Source organism: Portunus trituberculatus, chromosome 41 (assembly GCF_017591435.1).
Source record: "Portunus trituberculatus isolate SZX2019 chromosome 41, ASM1759143v1, whole genome shotgun sequence".
NCBI lineage: Eukaryota > Metazoa > Arthropoda > Malacostraca > Decapoda > Portunidae > Portunus > Portunus trituberculatus.
Genome location: NC_059295.1, coordinates 12,273,258 through 12,286,595, shown reverse-complemented (window position 1 = coordinate 12,286,595; position 13,338 = coordinate 12,273,258). Strand labels below are relative to the sequence as shown.

The following is a 13,338-nucleotide window of genomic DNA, read 5'->3' as shown; positions in this document are numbered from 1 at the left end:
TCATGTCTCTATATTCTTGGTTAGTCCATGAGTTTGTTTTTGGTGGCACATATGTTCCAATGACTGTTAACTCCTTTTTGTTAATATGCATCTTAACATACAGTATTTCTGATTTTCCTTCCCCAAACTCCACTTGATTTACCACTATCTCCTTCCTTAACATCATCATGACTCCTCCTCCTCCTTTATCCACTCTGTCTCTCCTCCATATATTATACCTTTTATCTATGTCTATTTTTATTGCCTCATTTAACTTTGTTTCCACCAGGCATACAATATCTGGTTCTTCTTTTTTTATGTAATCTCTTAATTCTAATTTATTAGATAAAATCCCATCTATGTTTGTATACATCATTTTTAATCTCTTGTTCTTATCATATTTAGTTAAACTTTCTCCATTCTTTTCTCTTCTTTCTCTTTTATATACCATTTCCTTATCCTGTCTCTATAATTCTCCAAAAAAGGCCTTCTTCTCCTCCTCTGACCTTTCATTATTTTTCTCTTGCTTCTGCCACCAGTTCATTGTGTCTCTTCCTTTCCTCCTCGTTTCTATTTTTCTTTATATATATATCTTTGCAACCTTCTGTTTCTCTGAGTTTCGTTTTCTATATAGTACTTCTTCTGCTGCTGCTTGTGATTTTAGTAATATCTTAATTGGTCTCACTGTTCCTTCTTGATATGGTCCCATTCTATGGATTTCTTCTACTTCCTTTTCTAAGTTCTGTCTATCCTCGTCATTCAGATGTTTTAGTAGGTCTTTACTGATTTCATTTCGTCTTTTCCTTCTTGGTCTATATTTAACATTTTTTCTTTCAGTCCAAAAATAATTACACTCTTCTTTTTTCCAATTTCTCTTACTAAATTTTCTCTTTTCTTGAGGACTCTTATCATTTTGCTTGTCATATTTTCATCTCTTTCTTTTAACTGTTCTTGAAATACTTCTTGAAATGATTCCTTGTCTTTCTTATCTTGGATTCTCCATGCTTGTACTTCTTTTTTAATCACATCTTGTACTCTTTCTTCTTCTTTGTTAACTAGATCTTTTAGCTTTTCTTTTTCTTTCTCGGCTTTACCAAGTCCTTCTTCCATCAATTTCTTATAGTTCGCTATTTGGACTTTTAATTCTTCATTTTCGGTTCTTAGCCTAGTTTCGTTTTCTTCCACTCTTTTTATCCTTTCTTTCAATTTCTGGAGCTCTTTATCCTGTTCTTCATTCTCTTTCATTCCCATACTCTCCTTTATCAATTTATCTAATTTACGTTCGATAGTTAAGACTCTATCAAATAGTGTGTGTGTGTATTTACCTAATTGTATTTACCTAATTGTAACATACGGGAAAAGAGCTATGCTCGTGTTGTCCTGTCTCCATATCTATTAATGTCCAGCTTTTTCTTAAAATCATGAATATTCCTTGCGTTGACCACTTCCACGTCTAAACTATTCCATGCTTCCACCCTTCTATGAGGGAAGCTATATTTTTTCACATCTCTCCTATAAGTGGCCATTTTAGTTTTTCCCATGCCCTCTCGACATTCTTTCATTCCACATACACAGATCTTCCCTATCCATTTTTCCATGCCAATCATCACTCTGTATATTGCTATCAGGTCTCCCCTTTCTCTTCTGTTTTCCAGGGTCGGAAGTTGCATTCTTTTCAGTCTGTCTTCATAAGTCAAATCTCTTAAGTCAGGCACCATTTTGTTGCAGCCCTCTGTACTTTCTCTAGTTTCCTTATGTGTTTCTTTAAGTTCGGAGCCCACTGTATTGTTGCATATTCAAGCCTCGGTCTTATCATTGCAGTAATTATTTTCTTCATCATTTCTTCATCTAAATATCGAACGCCACTCTTATGTTCCTCAATAAGTTCAATACTTCTCCAATTATTTTGTTTATATGTCTCTCTGGCGATAGGTCATTGGTAATTGTCACCCCAAGGTCTTTTCTTCATGACTGGTTTTATGTCTTCATTTCCTATCTTGTACATACTCCTGATTCTTCTTTCACTCTTGCCAAACTCTATTTTCTTGCATTTTGTCGTGTTGAACTCCATTTGCCATGTACAGCTCCATTTCCATATTCTGTCCAAGTCTTCCTGGAGTAGTTCGCAATCTTTGTCACATCTCACTTTTCTTAACAATTTTGCATCGTCTGCAAATAGGCTCACATAACTGGACACCCCATCCACCATGTCATTTATGTAGACCGCGAACATTACTGGTGCCAACACTGATCCCTGTGGAACTCCACTCTCCACCAAGCCCCATTCTGATGGTCTGTCCTTAATTATTGTTCTCATTTCTCTTCCTACCAAAAGTCTTCCATCCATTTTAGTAAACTGCCATGCACTCCTCCTACCATTTCAAGTTTCCAGATCAGTCTCCGGTGTGGTACCTTATCAAAGGCCTTTTTTAAATCCAGATATATTCCATCAGCCCAACCATCTCTTTCCTGTATTACATCTATCACCCTCGAATAGTAACATATCAGGTTTGTCGTGCATGAACGCCCTTTTCTAAAACCAAATTGACACTCACAAAGTATGTCATTTTCTCCAAGAAGTCTGTCCATCTATTCTTCACCACCCTCTCACACATCTTAGCTACCACACTTGTAAGTGACACTGGTCTATAGTTCAATGGGTCTCTCTTGTTACCTGATTTATAGATTGGGACAATGTTAGCTCTTTTCCAGTCTTGGGGCACTACACCTTCCCTTAATGAGGCATCAATTACTTCACAAACTTTTTCTGCCAGTTGCTCCTGCATTCTCTTAAAATCCATCCTGATACCCCATCAGGTCCCACAGCTTTTCTCACTTCTAAACTCCCCATCATATTCTTGATCTCCTCCACAGTTACTTGAAACTCCTTCATAATCCCTTTCTGTTCCATTACCAGTGGTTTGTCAAAAGCAGTCTCCTTTGTGAATACCTTCCGAAAGCATCCATTCATAGCCTCTGCCATTTCCTGGGATCTTCACTGCATACTCCATTTACTTCTAAACTTTCAATACTTTCTCTATTTTTGATGTTGTTGTTCACATGTCTGTAAAAAGCCTTGGTTGGTCTTTACATTTATCAATTATATCCTTTTCTTGTTTCTTTCTTTCTTCTCTTCTAATCAACACATATTCATTTCTTGCTCTTTTGTAACTTTCCACTGCTTAATCCGTCTTTTCCTTCTCCACCTCTTCCATGCATCCTCTTTTCTTGTTCTAGCCTTTTCACATCTATCGTTAAACCAGTCCTGCTTTCCAACTTCTCTATGTTGTCTTATTGGTACAAATTTTTCTCACCTTCTTTGTATATTTTTATAAATTCCTTCCACTTTTCATTTGCTCCTTAGCACTCTTGAATTTCATCCAATTTGTCTCTTGAAAGAATTTCTTTAGGTTTCCAAAATCTGTCTTGGCATAATTCCATCTTCCCACTTTATATTCTTCATTTCTTCTAGATTTCTCTTCATCTATCACCTTGAACTCCAAAACTGCATGATCACTCTTTGCTAAAGGGCACTCCACCCTCATCTCCTCAATGACCATTGGCTCTGTACTAAAGACCAAGTCCAGTCTTGACGATGCTCCCTCTCCTCCAAACCTAGTATCTTCTTTGACCCACTGAGTTAACACATTTTCCATTGCCAGTGTCAATAGTGTATTTCCCCATGTTGTCTCTGATCCTTCCATTGACCAGTCCTCCCAACACACCTCTTTACAATTAAAATCTCCCATCATTATAGTTCGTTCACAGCCACCCAACATTTCTTCCAGACATGTTCCTGTATCACTTATCATTTCTTCATATTCCTGTACTGACCATGCATTTGTCTTAGGTGGTACGTACACCACTATGTAGTGCCTCTTTTTCCTTCATTAGTTTCTGCTCTGATCTTTAGCACTTCTGCCTTTCCCATACCTTCTTTCACTTGATCCACCTTTATATCTTTTTAACCAGCAACATCACTCCTCCTCCCATCTTACCTACTCTATTTCTTTTCCAAACATTATATTTCCTTCTCCAACCATCATCAGGTCTTCTCCCTCTCTCAGTTTTGTTTCAGTAAGACCCACAATATCTGGGTTCTTGTCCCTCAAGTAATCGTTGAGTTCTAAAATCCCGATATCACTCCATTTATGTTGGAATACATTACATTCCGCTCATCGTAAGTTTCTTTAGTCCTTTCTTGCTGTACTTTTCTGGGTTATGAACCACTTCCTCAGTCTCATATCCAAGATTCTCCAGAAAAACTCTTTCTTCTCCTCTTCTGTCCTCTCTTCATTTTTTTCAAAGCCTCCTTTCTCAACTCATTTAACATTTCTCTTTCCTTTTCACCGAGATCTCTTCTCAACCAAATCTTCCTTGTTGTTTCCTGCTGGGCTAGCCTCCATGACTTCTCCACCAATTCATCTACATCCTTTTGTGACTTAAGTTTGATTCTTATTGGCCTCATACCTTCTCTTGTGAACTTTCCAATTCTATGGAAGTCCTCTATTTCTTGTACTAGGTCTTTTCCTCCTCCTGCACCACATTAATGATATTATTTATCACCTTTTTATGTTTTCTCTCTCTCCATTTTACTCGGTGTCTTATCCTCCTCCACACCAAATATCACCACACATCTCTTTTTGTCTACAGTTTCCCTCACCAATGTCTCATTTGACTTAATAACCTTCACCACTTTCTCAGCAATCTTCTCTTCTATGATCTGTTGATCTATAATTTCAGCAAGGCCCAAAGTTTTCTCCCCAGACTCTTTGATTTCCTTTTCCAGACTTGCAACTTTGTAATTTACCTCCTTTCTTTCCACTTCCTGACTTTTTCCATTCAGCCTGCTTCTCCATCACTTTTCCTAGAGATTCTCCACATTTGTCACAATTCACTTTAATTAGCTTAACTTCCTCTTTCAGTACTTCATTTTCCTTCTTCATATCGGCACTTTTCATTACATTGTCATAACTCGTTTCCAGGCCCCATACTTTTCAAACAGTTTTCAATTTTACCTTCCAACTCCAGAATTTTCTTGACATAAACGCTCTTCTCCATTATTCCTTGAAATCCTGTGAAGTCTGATTCATCTTTCGAGTTCACGGCCGCCATGTTGCGCAGATGTAAACAAACCAGCTGATGGCTCAAACGCAGGCTACAGTTTATATTCACCTTCCCTGGATATTATTTTGCTAATCAACAGTTAACATGACTATATGGAGACGGGACAAACATTACAAGCTCCTTTCCCACCTTGGTTACTCTTAGGCAATGGTAACTGTAGAATTAGAGATGATTGCTCTGGAGCTCAGCGACCACATCCGCCATCGACGATGTCCCGTGTGTGTGTGTGTGTGTGTGTGTACTCCACATGTATATGTGTGTGCATGCACCATTTATGTAGTACGCAATGCATTACATAGTCATCCCAATTGTTAGTGGTAACGCATGCTAAATGTAGGAAGAAGAAAAAAAGTCCTTCGGGTAATTCAAATTTTTTAATTACTCTGATTTGCCTTGCCACCAATTCGTCCAGCTTATGTGTGGGTTACTGTATATATTATTTGCTACCAAAAAACAAACTTGATCCCTTTTAATGAAGATTCATATCGCCAGAAAAATGCGATACTACACTTATCGTATTTCATTAAACATTTTGTTTACACTCTAACTCAGCCAGAACACAATCATTGCATGAATTTAAAAAATATGGGATATTAGAATGATTATTCAATGGACAGATATGAGAAAAATTTTCTGAGGGTTAAAAACTGTCTGGTGCATCACATTGTCAGATTCATTGACTTACTCTACACAAATCAGTATTGCAAGTTTTTCAAGACATGATATAAATCTTTAAATTGTCAATTTTATACCACTCAAAAGCTAAGAGTCTGAATGATGTATGTATGAGTGTGAGATGCTTTTATCTTGGCCATCCATATGGTAAATAGAGATAAAGGATAATCAGTTAAATAGACTTTATTTTTTGCATATCTTGGTGAGCATCTCAATTATGCTAAAAACTGATGACTGACTGTTTGCCCATCAGACACAGCAGGCACCCATCCAGGAGTACATCCACCGACTGTTTGTGTTTGCCATGATGTGGAGTGTGGGTGCCTTGCTAGAACTGATGGACCGAGCTCGCCTTGAGGACCACATGAAGAGTAACCACCTTCATCTAGACCTGCCTGAGTGCACTAGAGGACCTAATGATTCTATATTTGACTACCGTGTTGATGAAAATGGTATGTGTGTGTGTATTTACTTAGTTGTATATTATGGGGTTGGAGCAGGGTTCATAGTGACCTGTCTCTATATCTATTTTTATCCAACTTTTCTTTAAATTTATGCACACTTCCTGCTGTCACACTCAAGCTGTTCCAGATATCTATGTACCATTCTATGTGGAAAACTTAGCTTTTTAATGTTCCTCAAACATTAACTTTTCATGATGATCTTGTCCATCTATCTCCATCTTCAATCAGTGATATCAGGTCTTGTCTGTGTCTTTTCTGTACGGTTTACTATCTTTACATTCATCATTAGATCTCTCCTGTCTATCTTTCTTAGTTGGTAGTCCCATTTCCTTCAGTTTTTCTTCATAGGTAAGGTCCTTCATTTCTGGCACCATCTTTGTAGCTGTCCTTTGGATTCTTTCTTCTTTCTTGATATCCTTTTGCATATGTGGAGACCACACCGCTGCTGCATATTCAAGTCTGGGTCTTATATTGGTTATGATTTTTTCATCATACTCTTATCCATGTGATTAAATGCCACCCTGATATTTGTTAGTGTCCTGTATGTTGAAGTAAATAAACCATTTATGTGTCTTTCTGGTGGTAGAATGATTTTTATAACCACTCCCAGGTCTTTCTCTTTCTTCCTCTTCATTATAATCTCTTCTCCGATTTTGTATTATTTTTACCCATTTCCATCATGTGTCATTTTTGGCATTGAATTTTTTATTTTCACTTGTGGTTCCATGCTTGGATCTTGCCAATATCTCTGCAATTCCATACAGTTTCATAACTCTTTATCACTCTTGAGAGTTTTGCATTGTCTGTAAAGAAATTTAAGTAACTACTCAAGCCCTCTTGTATAACATTAATATACATTCAGAACATTATTGGTGCCAGCACTGACCCTTGTGGTATGCCAGTGGTTTCTGTGCTCTATTTTGATGACATGTCTCTTGCCACAGTCCTTATTTCTCTTCTTTTTAAGTAATCCCTCACCCAGCTTAAGATACTTCCCTGTATTCCTCCAATGAGTTTGATTTTCCATAAGAGTATTCTATGTAGTATACTGTCAAAAACCTTTTTAATATCCAAATACACTCTGTTGACCCATCCATCTCTCCCTTATACCTCATCTATTACTCGTATAGAAACTCAGTAGATTTATTATACACAGTCTTCCTTTTTTAAATCTAAATTGGGAGCTGTGTATGATTTCTTTTTCCTCCAGATATTTCACTAACTTTTCTTTGATCATAATTTCACAGACCTTTTCCACAACACTAGCCAGTGACACTGATCTATGATTTAGGGGCTTGGTCTTATTTTCGTTCTTTGTATATAGGCACTGTATTTGCTCTTTTCCACTCTCTCAGTACCTGGCCTTCCATCATTGATCTGTTGATCACATCCCAGATTACCTCCACCAGCTATTATCTACATTCTCTCAGTGTCTATCTTGACACTCCACCTAAGCCCATTGCTCTTCTAACATCCACCTTCTCTATGAATTTGCTAATTTTTTTGTTTATGTACCATAACATTCCTTAATCTTTCCTGCATCACTTCATTGTTTGGTTTCATGAAATCTCCATCTTCATTAAATACTGATCTAAAGCTCTCATTCATAAGTTAAATCACTTTTTCTTTTGTTTCATATATCTTATTTCCCTTAATTAACTTATCAATGTCCATTCATTATTTCTGCCATTTGTAATTCATCACTGTATTCATTATTTTCATAAACTAGTTTCTCTTTTTCTTGTTTATTTTTCAACTTTCCATTTATATATCAATAAAAGATCTGTGGCTGTTCTTTGCATTTTTCTATTTATTTTTTTCTCATAGTTTTTCTTTTCATCTCTTCATATTTTAACATAGTTGTTCCTTTCTCTAATATAGTCTTGCTACTTCCTTCCACGTTCTATCCCTTCTATGTCTTGCTTCTTCACATTTTCTATTAAACCATTCTTCCTTATATCTATCTTTAATTTTCAGTCTCGTTACATATTTATTCACTCCGTCATTATAAATTTCTTTAAATGTCATCCACTTTTCCTCCACTCTTGCCTGGTTATCAAATTTAGTCCACTCAGTCTTTTGGAAAAAGTCTTTGAGTTCTCTAAAACTTGTTTTGCTATATATGAATCTTCCTTCTCTTTGTTTTCATTCCATTCTTTATCAGTCACTTCCTTGAAGGTCGCTACTATTAGTACATGGTCACTTTTTGCCAAAGGTGTCTTATACTCTACACTATCCACAATTTCAGGTTCCATTGTAAATAATAAATCCAGTTTCAATGGCTCTTCAATTTTCCTAAATCTGATGTTTTCTTGAATCCATATTATCCCCATGAATCCTCATTTCCCTCTGTAGTCATATCATCCCAGTGCAGTTCCTTACAATTGAAGTCCTCCATTATTACAGTATTCCTTTTCTTTTCTAATATTACAGTTAGTGAGTGTTCACTACCTTTCAGAACTTCTCCATACTCCTCTAAACTCCAAGATCTTGTCTTAGGTGGGACATAGCAGACTACAAATTTTCTCGTGTGTGTATGTGTATTTACCTAGTTGTATGTTACAGGGTTCAAGCGGGGCTCATAATGACCTGTCTCCATATCTACATTTATCTAACTTCTTAAATTTGTGCACACTTTCTGCTGTTACAATCTCTTCACTTAATCCATTCCAGATGTCTACTGTCCTATGTGGAAAACTGAACTTCTTGATATTCCTATGACACTGACTTTTCATGATTTTCTAGGAATGTCCTCTTTTTTTTTTGTCTCCCTGCTCCGTCAGTGTTACCAGGTCTTGTCTATCTATCTTCTCCATACGGTTTACTAACTTATCCATCGTTATTAGATCTCTTCTTTTCTGTTTATCCTTCAGTCTTTCTTCATAGGTAAGATCTTTTATTTCAGGGACCATCTTTGTAGTAGCCCTTTGTATCCTTTCTAGTCTCTTGATATCTTTCTGCCTATATGGCGACCACACCACTGCTGCATATTCTAGTGTAGGTCTTATCATAGTGGTTAATATCCTTTTCATCATACTTTTATCCATGTAATTGAATGCTACCCTGATGTTTGTTAGTGTCTTGTATGTTGAAGCAAATAATCCATTTACGTATATGTATTTTTGGAGTCAGGGTGTCTTGTATAATCACTCCCAGGTCTTTCTCTTCTCTTTTTTTCATTATAATCTCTTCTCCCATTTTATATTCCCATGTAGATCTTCTATTACTTTCACTCATTTCCATTACATGACATTTCTTAGTATTAGATTCTAATATCCACTTCTGGCTCCATCTCCAGATCTTATCAATATCTTTCTGTAATTCCATACAATTTTTTTTTTTTTTTTTTTATAACTCTCAAAAGCTTGGCATCATCTGCAAATAGATTTATGTAGCTACTTAAACCCTCTTGTATATACTTGACATATATTTGGAACATTATTGGTGCCAACACCGAACCCTGTGGTACGCCACTGATTACAGTGCTCCAACTTGATAGTGTATCTCTTATCACTGTCCTCATTATCCTATCTGTTAAGTAATCTGTCATTCAATTTAAGATATTTCCCTTAATTCTGCCCATGTGTTCTATTTTCCATAGGAGTCTTCTGTGTGGTACTCTCTCAAAAGCCTTTTTAATATCTAGATACACTGCATCCATCCATCCATCTCTTTCATGTACTTCATCTATTACATTTGTATAAAAGCTTAGTAAGTTTGTTATACATGATCTTCCTTTTCTAAAACCAAATTGGGAGTTATCAATGATTTCATTTCTCTCCAGATATTCCAACCATTTTTTTTTTTTTTTTTTTTTTTATATATCTTTGACGACAATTTCACAGATCTTACTCACCACACTAGTTAGTGACACTGGTCTATAATTTAGGGGCTCAAGTCATTTTTCCTCCTTTGTATAATGGGACTATATTGGCTCTTTTCCATTCCTTTGGTACCTTCCCTTCCCTTCCCTTAAAGAGTTGTTAATTACATCGCAAATTGGTTCTACCAGTTGCTCACTGCATTCCCTTAGTGTCCATCCTGACACTCCATCTGGTCCCATTGCCTTCCTCACATCCACCTTTTCTAGCAATTCTCTAATTTTCTGTTTTCTTACCACGATGTCTCTTAATCCTTACTGTGCCGCTGGGTTGATTGGCTTTATAAACTTTCCCTTTTCATTAAATACTGATTTAAAGCTCTCATTCATAAGTTCACTCATTTCTTCCGATGTTTCGTATATCCTATTCTCCTTAGTCAACTTAGTAATGGTCTCTCTGTTTGTCATTTTACCATTTATATACTTATAAAAAAGCTTGGGTTCTTTTTCACATCTCTTCACTACATCCTTTTCAAAGTTTCTCTCCTCCTCCCTTCTTATCCTAATGTATTCATTTCGTGCCTCTTTATACTGCTTCCTATTTATTTAATTACATTGCCTTCTTAATTTTTTTCCATGCTGCATCCTTGCACTTTTTAGCTTTTCCACATATAGCATTATACCAGGTGTTTTTACTCTTTTTTACTCTATATTCAGGAACATATCTCTTTACCCCATCATTATACTTGTATAGAAATATATCATACTTTCCTTGAATTGTGTTTCCATGCATAATTTCTTTCCAATCAATACTACCAAAATAACTTTTTAATCCCCCAAAATTTGATTTAGCGTGGTTCCATCTCTTGTGTTTGTGTCCCTCATTATATTCCAAAATTTGCCGATCTCTAATTCAATTTCTAGGACCACATGATCACTTTTTCCTATTGCAGTATGATATTTGATGTCTGGATATGGCTCCAGTTTTTTTTGTAAATACCAAATCTAGCATTGATGGATCAGCTTCCCCTCTATATCTTGTATAATGTGTGTGTGTGTATTTACCTAGTTGTATTTACCTAGTTGTAGTTTTACAGGGCCTGGGCTTTATGGTCGTGTGGCCCCGTCTCCATATCTACACTTATCCAATCTTACTTTAAAAGTATGCACACTCGTTGCAGACACTACTTCTTCATTTAAACTGTTCCACGTCTCAATACATCTTTGTGGGAAACTATATTTTTTAACATCTCTCAGACATCTTCCTTTTCTCAGCTTTTTACTATGCGATCTTGTGCTTCGAATGTCATATTCTTCTCTCAGGATCAGTTTCTCATTATTCACTTGGTCCATTCCGTTGATCAATTTAAAAACTTGTATCAGGTCTCCTCTCTCCCTTCTTTGTTCCAGGATTGGTAGATCCATAGCCTTTACTCTTTCCTCATATGTCATCCCTTCAAATTCTGGAACCATTCTTGTAGCCATTTTTTGTAGTCTCTCCAATTTCCTTATGTGTTTCTTTTTATAAAGGGTCCACACTACTCCTGCATATTCCAATCTGGGTCTTATTAAAGTACTTATCAATTTCTTCATCATTTCTTTGTCCATGTGGTGAAATGCTACTCCAATATTCCTTAGCAAATTATATGTTTCTAAAAATTCTATCAATATGGCTTACTGGTTGATTGTTTTCCTCCATCATCACTCCTAAGTCCTTTTCCTTTTTGACTTTCTCCAGTTCTACTCCATCTCCCATCTTATAGATTCCCACGGGTCGTCTTTCACTCTTTCCCATTTCCATGACATGGCTTTTGTTCACATTGAATTCCATTTCCACTTTTGCTCCTCCCATATCTTATTTAGGTCTTCTTGCAGTATTTCACAATCCTCTTTTTGCTTTATAACTCTGCACAGTTTCGTATCATCTGCAAACAGATTTATATAGCTGTTCACTCCTTCTGGCATATCGTTAATATAAATGAGGAAAAGTATTGGTGCCAATACTGACCCTTGTGGCACTCCGCTTTCTACTGCTCTCCTCTTGGACTTCATATCTTTAACTATCGTCCTTATTTCTCTCCCCCTCAAATAATTTTCTATCCATCTCAATGTGCTTCCTTTTAAGCCACCCTTCTCCTCTAACTTCCATAGTAATCTTGCATGTGGTGTGTGTGTGTGTGTGTGTGTGTGTGTGTGTGTGTGTGTGTGTGTGTGTGTGTGTGTGTGTGTGTATTCACCTAGTTGTATTCACCTAGTTGTAATTTTACAGGGCCTGGGTATCATACTCGTGTGGCCCGTCTCCATATCTACACATCCAACTTTCCTTTAAAACTATGCACACTCCTCGCTGACACCACCTCCTCACTCAAACCATTCCACACCTCCACACATCTTTGTGGGAAACTATATTTCTTCACATCCTTCAAGCATATTCCTTGGCTATCTTTTTACTATGCGATCTCGTAGTTCTATTTAAGTTTTCCTCTCTCAACATCATTTGCTCATTATCCACTTCATCCAGTCCGTTCAACAGTTTATAAACCTGTATTAAATCTCCTCTTTCTCTTCTTTGTTCCAAGGTAAGCAAATTCATTTCTTTTAATCTCTCCTCATAGGTCATTTCTGCCAATTCCGGAACCATTTTTGTTGCCATTCTCTGCAATCTCTCCAACTTCCTTATATGCTTCTTTTTATAAGGGGACCAAACCACTCCAGCATATTCCAATCTTGGTCTAATTACCGTACTAATTAATTTCTTCATCATATCTTTATCCATATAATGGAAGGCTAATCCAATATTTTTATCAAATTATACGTTTCTCCAAACATCTTATCAATATGAGCCTCAAACTGCCCATGGTCTTGTATTATCACTCCCAAATCCTTTTCCTTTTCCACCTTTTCAACACTACTTCTTCACCCATCTTATATGACCCTCTTGGCCGTCTTCCACTCTTCCCATCTCCATCACATGACTTTTGCTCAGATTAAATTCCATTTGCCACCTCTTGCTCCACTCCCAAATCTTATCCAGATCTGCCTGTAAAATTTCACAATCTTCTTCACTCTTCACACACCTACACAACTTCGCATCATCCGCAAACAAATTAATATAACTGTTTACTCCCTCTGGCATGTCATTAATATATACAAGGAAAAGTATTGGTGCCAGCACTGAGCCTTGTGGGACTCCACTCTCCACCACCAACCAGTCCGACTTTGCATCCCTTATTACCGTTCTCATCTCCCTCCATCTCAAGTAGTTTTCCATCC

General features: G+C 36.7%; 1 protein-coding gene across 1 annotated transcript in view; it reads left to right on the top strand.

Annotated features, from left to right (window-relative positions):
• The window catches only part of LOC123516667 (dynein axonemal heavy chain 5-like), a gene marked incomplete at its 5' end in the record, with an annotated part of 331,873 nt that overhangs the window by 210,715 nt on the left and 107,820 nt on the right, over positions 1-13,338 (top strand). The window contains one exon of the mRNA XM_045276268.1: positions 6,035-6,233. Coding sequence (XP_045132203.1) covers positions 6,035-6,233 — 199 coding nt within the window. The remainder of the gene's footprint in view (positions 1-6,034; positions 6,234-13,338) is intronic.